The 12,285-nt window shown below is 42.7% G+C and overlaps 1 protein-coding gene across 1 annotated transcript in view; it reads left to right on the top strand.

The window, feature by feature from the left end:
* The window catches only part of DMBX1 (diencephalon/mesencephalon homeobox 1), a 92,623-nt gene that overhangs the window by 53,298 nt on the left and 27,040 nt on the right, over positions 1-12,285 (top strand). The window contains exon 3 of the mRNA XM_030206315.1: positions 6,399-6,577. Coding sequence (XP_030062175.1) covers positions 6,399-6,577 — 179 coding nt within the window. The remainder of the gene's footprint in view (positions 1-6,398; positions 6,578-12,285) is intronic.

Here is a 12,285-nt window from a genome sequence, read left to right as displayed (position 1 = left end):
TGCAGTGCCCCCTAGGGTGCCCGGTTGATGTCCTGGCAAGTCAGGGGGACCAGTGCACTACAAATGCTGGCTCCTCCCACGTCCAAATGGCTTGCATTTGGACGTTTTTGACATGGCCGTCTTTGGTTTCGAAAATCGCCAAAAGTCAAAGACATCCATGTCTAAGGACGTCCAAATTTAAGGATTTGGACGTCTCTGATGGTATTTTCGAAACGAAAGATGGACGTCCATCTTTTTTCGAAAAAACGGTTTTCCTCGCCCCTGAATTTGGATGTTTTGCAAAGACGTCCAAATCGCAACTTGGATGTTGCTTTCAAAAATGCCCTCCACGTATATTAAATGAAGCTGAACCTTGAATCTTAGCCCATAGCTTGTTAAGGGCTGAATATCGCACTTAACTGACTAGGCATTGGCCGGCTCCAGATACCCAGAATTCAATTTCTGGGTTTAACGCCAGTGGCGGTCGGCAAAATGCTGATCACTGCTGGCTGAATATCAGGCCCAAGGAGTTTAGGCTCTCTGTGAACTGAATACTGAGAACAAACAGAAAACGGAGCTAAAAGTTACTAAAGCCGCAGCATGGGACTCTGTTGCATTAGCTGCATTTTCAGATTTCAGTATTACAAGGCATTGAAAGCAAGAGGGTAAAACTTAGAACCCTATTTACTAACGCGAGTTCATGCACAGTATCTGCGGCGGCCCAAGACAATCTGCCGCCTGAGGCGAGGAATGAGCTGCCCCCCCCCCCACTGAGGCATAGAATGAACCACCCCACCACCCCCTCAAGCGGAGGGAACTGCTGCCGCTGCCAACACCCCCTCCCCCCAGGCCTGCCATCCCCTCCCTTCCTTCCCCAGCTCCTTGTACATAAGTAATGCCATATTGGGAAAAGACCAAAGGTCCATCGAGCCCAGCATCCTGTCCCTGACAGCGGCCAATCCAGGTCAAGGGCACCTGGCAAGCTACCCAAACGTACAAACATTCTATACATGTTATTCCCGAAATTGTAGATTTCTCCCAAGTCCATTTAGTAGCGGTCTATGGACTTGTCCTTTAGGAAACTGTTCAACCCCTTTTTAAACTCTGCCAAGCTAACCGCCTTCACTACGTTCTCCGGCAACGAATTCCAGAGTTTAATTATGCGTTAGGTAAAGAATTTACCTTTTTTTTTTCCAAAGGCGATGGAAGCAATTCCTAGAGGTTGCCCTGCCGCCAGTCCTGGCCCCATTTTCTCTACTGCAGCCTGCTTCTCTGATTTAACATCCTGTTTCCTCGGAGGCGGGCCACAGTAGACAGAAGGGGCCGGGACTGGCGGCAGGACAGCCTTTGGGAATCGATGCTGCCGCCTTTCAAAAAACAAGAAAGAAAAAAGTTAAATTGATTTGAAAGGGGTTAGAGAAGTAAGGGTGGGAGGCGATGCCATCTCAGAAGAGTGCCGCCTGAAGCCCCCGCCTCAGGTAGCCTAATGGTACGGCCGCCCCTGCACAGTAGCTTGTTAAAATGATTTAACACGTTAAATAATCCAAACTCCATTATTTTCAGCGGGCCTATTTACTAACTCACATGCCTAACTTGAATCGATGCACAATGATGTCCGTTAACACATGTTAGTAAATAGACCGTGACCCCTCTCTGCGGACAGGGAAATATCTTCTTCCGCGTCAGAATGCACCTCAGCTTGAACTATTACTGGGAAAGGCGTCAACTAAATCCAAAGTTACAATTAACAAATGAGCCCAAACTGCTTATAGAATTATGGCAATCCAGGAACAAGATGCAATGTTTCTATTCTGAACTCTATCATAGTCCTAAGCAGCGGCGTAGGCAGACCTGCCATTTTGGGTGGGCCCTTTCCACCCCGACCCCTGTACATACATATAATATAGTGTTTGGGGTTTTTTTTTAATGACCCAACGTCTGCTCATTTCTCTTTGAACCCCCTCCCCTGGTCCTACCTCCAGAGCCATTGCGTGTCGCAATTCCTACAGGCAACCTGCGCCAGCCCTGCAGGCCTCTTTCTACCACGTCCCCACCAAAGAAATAAGAAGTGACATCACTGTGGGCAGGACACGATAGAGAGAAGCCTGAAGGGCTGGCGCAGGATGCATACAGGAATTGCCACCAGCAGTAGCTCTGAGGTAGACAGGAAGGGGGGTGGGTCCAGAGAGAGAGACGGGCAGATGACAAGCCATGAGTGGAGAAGAGGGAGAGAGACTAGTGAGGAGTTTTAGGGGCCTCATGGGCTGCTGACTGGGTGGGCCTGAGGCAATAATGGGTGGGCCTGTGCCCACCCGGGCCCACCCTTACCTACGCCATTGGTCCTAAACTTTCAGGCTTCTGTCTGAGTGCATGGCAGTCCTTGGAATTATGCCTTATGCTCCAGGTCAGCCTGAGTTCAGGGTTCAGCCCAGGTGGACTTGCACCCACCTTCATTCGCTCTGATGAAGCAAAATAATCTGAGCTAAAAAAAAAAAAAGAGAGAGCGGGAGGATTGATAACCGGGTTCAGAATAATATCTCAAGATGGCAGGCATACAAATGTACCAATTTTAGTGCTATAGCTTTTGCTAAGATATAAAATTTCACTAATCCAGAGGGACTGCTTTTGACCATCAAGTGCCTTTGCAAATAAGGATGAGGGGATATGGTTACTGTAAGGACTCTTGAAGGAACCAAGATAAAGACCAGAGTGGAGGAGTGGCCTAGTGGACTTTGGTCCTGGGGAACTGAGGAACTGAGTTTGATTCCCACTTCAGGCACAGGCAGCTCCTTGTGACTCTGGGCAAGTCACTTAACCCTCCATTGCCCCATGTAAGCCGCATTGAGCCTGCCATGAGTGGGAAAGCGCAGGGTACAAATGTAACAAAAATAAAATAGATACTACTGGAGATTCTACATGGAATGTTGCTACTAGTGGAGATTCTACTTGGAATGTTGCTACTATTGGAGATTCTACATGGAATGTTGCTATTCCACTAGCAACATTCCATGTAGAAGCCTGCGCGGCCACATTGCTGATCTGCAAGGGCTGACTTCTACATGAAATGTTGCTAGTGGAATAGCAACATTCCATTTAGAATCTCAAATAGTAGCATTTAGAATCTCAAATAGTAGCAACAGTGGAGGAGTGGCCTAGTGGTTAGGGTGGTGGACTTTGGTCCTGGGGAACTGAGGAACTGACGATTCCCACTTCAGGCACAGGCAGCTCCTTGTGACTCTGGGCAAGTCACTTAACCCTCCATTGCCCCATGTAAGCCACATTGAGCCTGCCATGAGTGGGAAAGCGCAGGGTACAAATGTAACAAAAATAAAATAGATACTATTGGAGATTCTACATGGAATGTTGCTACTATTGGAGATTCTACATGGAATGTTGCTATTCCACTAGCAACATTCCATGTAGAAGGTTGCGCAGTCTTCTGTTTCTGTGAGTCTGATGTCCTGCACATGCGTGCAGGACGTCAGACTCGCAGAAGCCTGCGCAGCCACATTGGTGATCTGCAAGGGCCGACTTCTACATGGAATGTTGCTAGTGGAATAGCAACATTCCATGTAGAATCTCCAATAGTAGTGGAATAGCAACATTCCATGTAGAATCTCAAATAGTAGCAACAGTGGAGGAGTGGCCTAGTGGTTAGGGTGGTTGTGGAGGAGTGGCCTAGTGGTTAGGGTGGTGGACTTTGGTCCTGGGGAACTGAGGAACTGAGTTCGATTCCTGGCACAGGCAGTTCCTTGTGACTCTGGGCAAGTCACTTAACCCTCCATTGCCTGCCGCATTGAGCCTGCCATGAGTGGGAAAGCGTGGGGTACAAATGTAACAAAACAAAAAAAAAAACAGGAAGAATGTGAGTAACGGCCAGAGTGAAGGCTGAGAAACAGTAAGAGAAATTGAGTGAAGAGGGTGCGTCAGATTAATCAATAGCAACACAACATTCTGCAGAGCCAGAGGTGGCTACAGTAGGGACCTTTGGAGTGAGAGTGACGGCTTTTGGCTCACCCCAGTTCACTGGTCGAAGAGTGTACGCTATTGGCAGTGTTAGTGGAAGAACAGAAGCATCTGACTCAAATGAAGCAGAGAGAATTTGAGAGGGGGAAGCCGGGTGGGAGAAAATAGTTGGAAGAAGAATCATTGATTTTGTTACGTCAATTAGCTGAGTCAATGGATGTGGTTCTGGGACTTACCCAAAGGCAATATTTGGTTCAGTGCTTGCTCTGGGGGCTATGATATTTGTTACAAAGCTGAAAGAAACAAAATGACTGCATTTCTAGCTTAATTTTATGAATGCTGGCATCAGCTTTTCTCATTGGGCCTTTTTCCCCCCAGTATCTTGCTTCCCACAGCTTTATCTGCTGTTCTGCGTCACATTTTCCAAGAGTCCTCAATTGACCATGTCAAGACAGCCTTGGTATTTGAATCAGAAACACTCAATTTCTCTTTCTAAAGTCAGCCCATTCCCCTTAGATAAACATTGAAATATTATCTTACTTTCAATCATATAGGGGTCAATTCTATATATGGTGCTGAAAAAAATGTAGCTCTCTTTTGGTGCCATTCTATCAACTGCGCTTAGTTAGACACAGTTTATAGAATGCGTTTAGGCCTGGAGTCGCGCCTAACTTTAGGCGCAACTGTTTGCACCAACTGAATTTTGCTGGAAATGTATGCGCCTACATTAGACGCGTATCCTCCCTCATTCTATAACAACGTGTGTAAATGTTTTTAAAAAATGCTCCCGTTCCGCTCATGACCCTCCCATTTCCACACCCCCTTTTTGAACTTGCATTTAAAATTTAGACATGAAAATTCCAATTGTTTAATTAGTGCCAATAATTGGTTAAGCCAATTAGTGCTAATTAGCTCATTCAATTAAATTGCGCATGCAACTTTTAGCAACTTTTATAGGATTAGGGGGATAGTGCAAGCTTATTTTATGACAAACTGTGCTACTTTACCAAAGGGTCTGATTGGATAAAATGGGACCAGTGCTAAAATAGCAGAACTTGTGGTAAAATGACCCATCTTAACGGTAGCTCACGTTGATAATGTCCCCCTTTATTCTGCTATGCTTTAAAAATCTCAAGCTATGAAGCGCTGTTGAGTGGTTTCCAGGCTGCAAGATGTGAGCCACAGAATGTGACAAATGAGTCCTCAATGGCAGTCATTGTCCCCTTGAGCAGTGGCTTCAGGGCATCAGGGATGTTTGGCTGGAGATGGGTTGTTCCCCCAGTTACAAGAGGAGCTTAAATTTCTAAGAGAGAACATAGACTAAGGGGTCCTTTTACTAAGCCACACGTAAGCGTCTACTAGCGCCGAATGCACACCAAAATGGAGTCACCACCCGGCTACCACATGGCTCTTGCGGTAATTTCATTTTTGGTACATGTCCGAGATGCGTGTCTGAAAAATAATTTTTATTTTCAGCTGCGCATATCGGACGCGCATAGGTCATTACTGCCTGGGTACCGCGTGAGACTTTACCGCTAGGTCAGTGACTGGCGGTAAGGTCTCAGACCCAAAATGGACGCACGGCAATTTTCATTTTGCCACATATCCATTTTCGGCAAAAGTTTTAAAAAATGCCTTCTTTACAGGTGCGCTAAAAAAATGGATGGGCGTGTGCCCAAAGTCCGTGCCTACACTACTGCAAGCCATTTTTCAGTGTGCCTTTGTAAAAGGACCCCTAAATTTCCTGCAAAATTATCCATAAGCAGGAAAATTCCTGTATGGGAGGTACGTGCCTAAGTAAGAACTGTATGCATTGGGGCTGGCATTCATAAGTACATAAGTAATGCCACACTGGGAAAAGACCAAGGGTCCATCGAGCCCAGCAACCTGTCCTCGATAGCAGCCAATCCAGGCCAAGGGCACCTGGCGAGCTTCCCAAACATTCTATACGTGTTATTCCTGGAATTGTGGATTTTTCCCAAGTCCATTTAGTAGTGGTTTATGGACTTGTCCTTTAGGTAACCGTCTAACCCCTCAAGTGATTGCAGGAGTTAATCAAATAAATCTTCACTTTGAGAAATTTCCACACCAGCCACCAGTTATCTTTTATCTGGACAACTTGTTGCCCAGTCAAAAGATAAGGTCTGGAGGGTGCTGGGAGCACAGGTCTCTTTGAATTGGACAGTGCCGATTATCTAGTGCTATCTAGTTTATTAAATATAATCAGTTAAGTCTTTGAATATGTGGTCAAAAATAAGTTATTCAGTTATCTTATCTAAATATCATCTCTGTTGTATGTGCACGTCTCTTGCCACTAAACCATCTTGTCTGTGAGATGAAGCCCTTATATTCTCCCCCTTGTCTACATGTTTTGGTTGCCTGTGTTCTAAGGTACCATTTCCAATAATTAAATTGGCCACTTTACTTGTCTTCCAACGGCTCTACATTTCAAGACATCATCTTGGAAGCCCGTTATGGATCCCAGCATCGTAAACAGCGGCGGAGCCGGACAGCCTTTACTGCCCAGCAGCTGGAAGCATTGGAGAAAACTTTCCAGAAGACTCACTATCCAGATGTGGTGATGAGGGAGAGGCTGGCCATGTGCACCAACCTGCCTGAAGCCAGAGTCCAGGTATCAAATCTTCCCTTTTCCTACTGTGCAGGTCATTGGTGAGACCTCACCTAGGGTATGATGTGCAATTTTGATGAGTCTAGATAAGGGCTACCAAAATGGTCTGTACCAAAATCTTAAGGAGATGGGATATAAGGACCTAAATATGTACAGCCTAGAGGAGATATTCAGACAGCTCATGGGTATAAATCAGATATAAAAAAAAAGTTCAACAGATAGGATGTTCTAGAAGAAGAGGTGATGGAGTTGGGACAAGAAAGTCTGATGTATCCATGCAATAGGCTTCTGGAGGGGTGAGAAGAATATAAACAGTAACAGATTTCAAGAAATCACACAGAGGATCCCTAGTTGTGAAAGATAAAGTGAAAACCAGATCTACTTGGAGTCTTATTAAATGATACCACGAATGACCAATAAATCAGAATCAAAAGTAGAAGACAGATCCAGGGATAGAATAATAACTGTCTTGTCCTGATCAAATGATGAAGTATGGTAGTGATAAGACCCAGTAAAGCAGTTTCAGCACTACGAATTTTCCTAAAACGTGTTTGGTGAGGGTGTAAATCATTGGCTTTATCTAAATAAAACACTAAGACAGCATTGGTGGATACACTGAAACAATTGAGACTATGGCTGACTTGATAAAGGTTGGAAGAGGTTGGTGTTGCAGGTGGATCTGTTGGCCACCTTCTGTTCGGAGAACCATACTGTTTTGCTTGTCAGACTGGAAAGCTTAAGGTTTTGATTTGGCTAGTGGCTTTTTTAGCTTTAAGAATGGTCATGTCTTTTTGAATAGGAAGACGTCATTGAATTAGATGCACGTAAGTTGGGTTTCTCAGGGCTTCCCCTTGTCGTTCAGTGTATACGTAAGTGATTTAGGATATAGTCCATTTTTTATACACAGATTGATTTTCAGCTACCTGTGCCTATCTCTGATTCTCTTCAGATGAACCATTTTAAAATTAGTCGCTTTTCTGAAACCGTATTTTCAAACTGAATCTGGAAAAAAAGAGCTATATTGTAGGTCGGCAATGATTTAGGTTTCTTTCCAATTGACATTGGAGGAAATAGTCTATAACTGCAGTGTCATGTGAAAAGCTTAGGCGTCCTAACTGATTAAGCGTTATCATTTGAGGCCCAAGTATCTTCTATTTTTAGCGCCCTAATAAGACAGTTTTGGTTCTACTTGAAAGAGGAAGGTTTCAGGCAACGGTTTAAAGACAACTGGATTATTATAAACTACTTTATTTAGGACTGCCAAAATGGTTACGGGGAAGACTTCAATTGTTACAGAACACAGCAGTTAAAATGATTTATAGAGGTAAGAGACAGGATTGTGCTATCCCATTTTTAATAACGTTGCATTGGTTGTCGTATATTTGTTCGTAGAATTCTCCATAAGGTTGAACCTAGATATTTGCATAGTTTAATAACTAAGGGGCTCTTTCACCAAAATGTAGTTTAAAAATGGCCTTAGTGTGTACTTACATGGGTCATCCCTGTGTGCTACGACCGTTTTTACCGCACGGGTCAATCTGAATAGATATTGGCACAGAGAAAGTACCCTGCAAATGCCTTGGCTGTACCACAGAAAGGTGGTATATCGGTTCCATGACCCTTTGCCCTTTACTATTTATCCTTTAATTGTGCAGAGTGGTATTTAAATATTTTTACACTGTAATTCATCTCCTTTTCCTAGTGGGGATGTATGTTTGCTTTGTATGCTGCCTAGGATTGTATGATTTATTTCTTTATTTGCAAGCCAAACCACCACAAGGGTGGAGGTACACAAATTCCTACGAAAAGTAGAATCTGAGGAAAGGGGGAGTAGGAGGAGTAGGCTCTTGAACAACACTAGTAGGCGACGTAGATTAGGAACAATCTCTTTATTTAAATATACACGCGACTCAACACAGCCGTGTTGCGGCGCTACAGACGCCTTCTTCAGGAGTCTATGAAATAAAACCAAACAATGGTAATATAACAAACATGCAGAACAAAAGTAAAATAAATGTAGAACATTAAATGTGTGATAAACATAAATTCCATGTAGAATTAAAAAATAAAAACATTAAAAAAAAAATTTTTTTTGTAAAAATTTTTTGTAAAAAAATTATTAGTATTGCAGAAATGCTATAATATATATACACATATACATATATATACATACACACACACATATATATATATATATATATATATATATATATATATAAAATCCATACATGTAAAAATACATATACTAAAACATACATGCATATATAGTTTTCAAATATATAATAAATACTTAAATTATAAAAAAATATTAGATTATATATAACCTACGATAAAGGTGTTGTATATTACCAATCAACATCTAAAAATTAGTAGAAAAAACATCAAAATTTTGATGTCATCCTTCTTTGGTAATATACAACACCTTTATCGTATGTTATATATAATCTAATATTTTTTAATAATTTAAGTATTATATATTTGAAAACTATATATGCATGTATGTTTTAGTATATGTATTTTTACATGTATGGATTTTATGTGTATGTATATATATGTGTATATATATTATAGCATTTCTGCAATACTAATTTTTTTTTTTAAAAGTTTTACAAAAATTTTTTTTTATAAAAAATGTTTATTAATTTTTTAATTCTACATGGAATTTGTTTATCACACATTTAACGTTCTACATTTATTTTACTTTTGTTCTGCATGTTTGTTATATTACCATTGTTTGGTTTTATTTCATAGACTCCTGAAGAAGGCGTCTGAACACAGCCGTGTTTCGGCGCTAGAGTCGAGTGTATATTTAAATAAAGAGATTGTTCCTAATCTACGTCGCCTACTAGTGTTGTTCAAGAGCCTACTCCTCCTACTCCCCCTTTCCTCTTATTTCTTTATTTAACACATTTATATCCCACATTATCCCACTTAGTTGCAGGCTCAATGTGGCTTACACAATACCATAGAGGAAGACTCCGGTTCAATAATACAAATGCATAGTACATTAGAAAGCACGTAATAAGCATCAGTATAAACAACAAGGAAATAAGTTATGAAAATCTAGTACGGTTCATATTTTGTTGTGTTGCATGAAGCAGGGGCGTAGCCAGACAGCCAATTTTGGGTGGGCCTGAGCCCAAAATGGATGGGCATGGAATTGAGCCCCTCCTGGCCCTCCTATGCTCTGCATTCTGCCTCTCTCCCTACCCTCAAACACAAAATATTAAATACCTGAGCTGGTGGGAATTCCTAAACTGCACCAGCTGAAGATTTCCTCCTCCTTCCAAACAGCAGCCGGCAGCACTTAACTTGAGCGGACGCTGCTGACAGTAGTCCGTACGTGCTCAGTGATTCCGCATGGGTGACAACTGAGCATGCACAGAGGGGCCGGTGTGTGGTGCCAGATGCCATTTGGAAGAGCCTGAGGAGAAGGATTCCCACCAGCCACAGCAAGAGTGCCACAATTTTGGGTGGGCCTGAGTTCAAATTGGGTGGGCTGTGGCCCACCTGTAGCTACGCCACTGGCATGAAGTGAGAAGTTAATTTGGATCAGGGGGGTAGAGCTTCTCAAACGAGTTGGTTTTCAGTAGTTTCCTGATGTTAAGATGGTTATGGATAGATCTCGCGATCTCAGGATAGTGTGGTTTATAAATATTTTAAATAAATAAATAGTGTGGAATATAACTACTAAATTTAATTTGTGGGCAGTGGTGGCCAAAAAAGCCTAGAGAATGTTTAGAATTATTAGGAAAAGAATAGAGACTAAAACAAAGAATATTAACATTATCACTGTGGTGCTTCAAAGTGCAAACCACACCGTGGAGCCAATGCGATAAAGTGCACTGTGTTTTCCATGTATTTTATCTCGGCTTTGGTGCACAATGTAAAAGCAAAGCATTGGATAGACAACAGCGCACAACACGTTTAAATGCCCAGGGTAATGATGATATTAGGTATTCAGCACAGATGCAGAGAAGCGAGCAGGATTTTCTAACGCTGAGGTGCCAATGCAGTGCTGGCTCTACCCCAAAACTAGCGCTGGAAAACATTTTATAAGGAACCAGCATGCAAATTAGCATTGCATTTAAAATCGTAGCGGTCATCTGCAGCTCATTGCAAAATGGTTCGTTTAATGTCACCCTTCCTGTTAGTGCCTGAGCTGCGACTGGCTCTAGCATTGACAAGAAGGGTGACTTTTTTTTTTTTTTTTTTTTTTTAATTGCCAGTGGTCATCGGTTCCATTCTCCCCCGCTTTCTGCCTGACCCAATCTCCCCTCCCCTAATATTTAAAAAAAAACTTGCCCTGGTAGGTCTACTGGCCTCCTCTCCATCCCTCCATTTACTTCCTAAACATTGCCTAGTAGGTCTACTGCCCAGTATTTAAAAAAAAAAAAAAATGCTTCCCCCTGTAATCTAGTGCCCCCCTTCTTTCTTCCACAAAAGTCTCTGGTGTGTAGATGCACCCATCCTTACCCCCCCAACCCAACATCTTGAAAAATCTCCTGGTGTCTAGTGGCACCCATTCCAACTCCTTGCAAGGCCCCCAGACCTTAAATGAGGCAGAAGCAATATCCCCTTGTTCCTGCCTCGGGCGCCATAATCTTCAAAGTGGTGGTTCTCTGCCCTGCGCACTGTACATTGGGATGCTCTGGGGCAGGGCCAGTCTATCATATAAGGGAGAAATTCCCCTATATGGTAGACTATCCCCACCCAGTGCATCCCCAGGATGCAATGCACAAGGGAGGGCGCTTCCGTTTTTTAAGATGGTGTGTGCATCGCTCCTGCCTCAATTAAGGTATAGGAGTTGCGGGCCTGGCATGGAGTCACAAGGTGAGGGGGTGTTACTAGACACCAGGGATTATTTCCTTCCTTTTAACAGAGGGAAGGGAAGGAGGACAACTAGACTATCAAGGAAAATGTTTGAAGTGTGGGTAGGGAAGGGAAGGGGCTACTAGACTACCATGGAAATGTAGGGGGGAGGGGAGGGTCGTCAGGGAGAAGAAGAGCCACTAGACCACTAGAGGGGCCTATGACAGTTATTCAGGGCAGTGTGGCCACGTTACACCTATTCCCCTCAATAAACCCTTCTACAATGTCCCAGATCTTATGAAGACTTTCCTGCTGTGGCCATACATCAAATTCTTTTTTTTTTTTTTTTTTTTGCATGCCACAGTATAACACATCCACTGCCTTTGCATACAATCTGCAGCCAGGGTTTCCACACTGCATTCCTAAGATAAGAGTGTTAAGCTCGCAGTAACCACATGTGAAGATACCTGTATCAGCCCCCTGAGGTTTTAACGCAATACCCCAGGAGGAGTAAAAGGTTAGATCATACATCTGCAGTCAGTGCTAGTGAGGATTTTATGCTTGCTTGCCTTCCGTTTATTAGGAAGCACACAGGACCCACAAGGTTTTCTGGCTTCCTTAAAGAGGAGGAGGTGAAGGGAGAGGTTCAGTGGAACAAAGAAATGCTGGAATGTTGACAATAAACAATTTGTGCAAATATCAGTTTTAACACTTTTAACATGCGTGCGTGTATGTGCTGGAATGCCAGTATTGCAAAATAGCATTCCAGTAAACCTGTAGAGAGGGCAGCAAGTAAATCATAGTTAACTCTGTGATTGATGAATTATTAATCTCAATGTTAAAAAAAATTAATTGTGATTTTAAAAATTAATCACGTTACAGCATCTCCTGTCTCTTCC

The sequence above is a fragment of the Microcaecilia unicolor genome, chromosome 6 (genome assembly GCF_901765095.1).
Source record: "Microcaecilia unicolor chromosome 6, aMicUni1.1, whole genome shotgun sequence".
In the NCBI taxonomy this organism is placed as follows: Eukaryota; Metazoa; Chordata; class Amphibia; order Gymnophiona; family Siphonopidae; genus Microcaecilia; species Microcaecilia unicolor.
The sequence above is the reverse complement of the archived record's forward strand: the minus strand, read 5'-3'. Positions and strand labels throughout refer to the sequence as shown.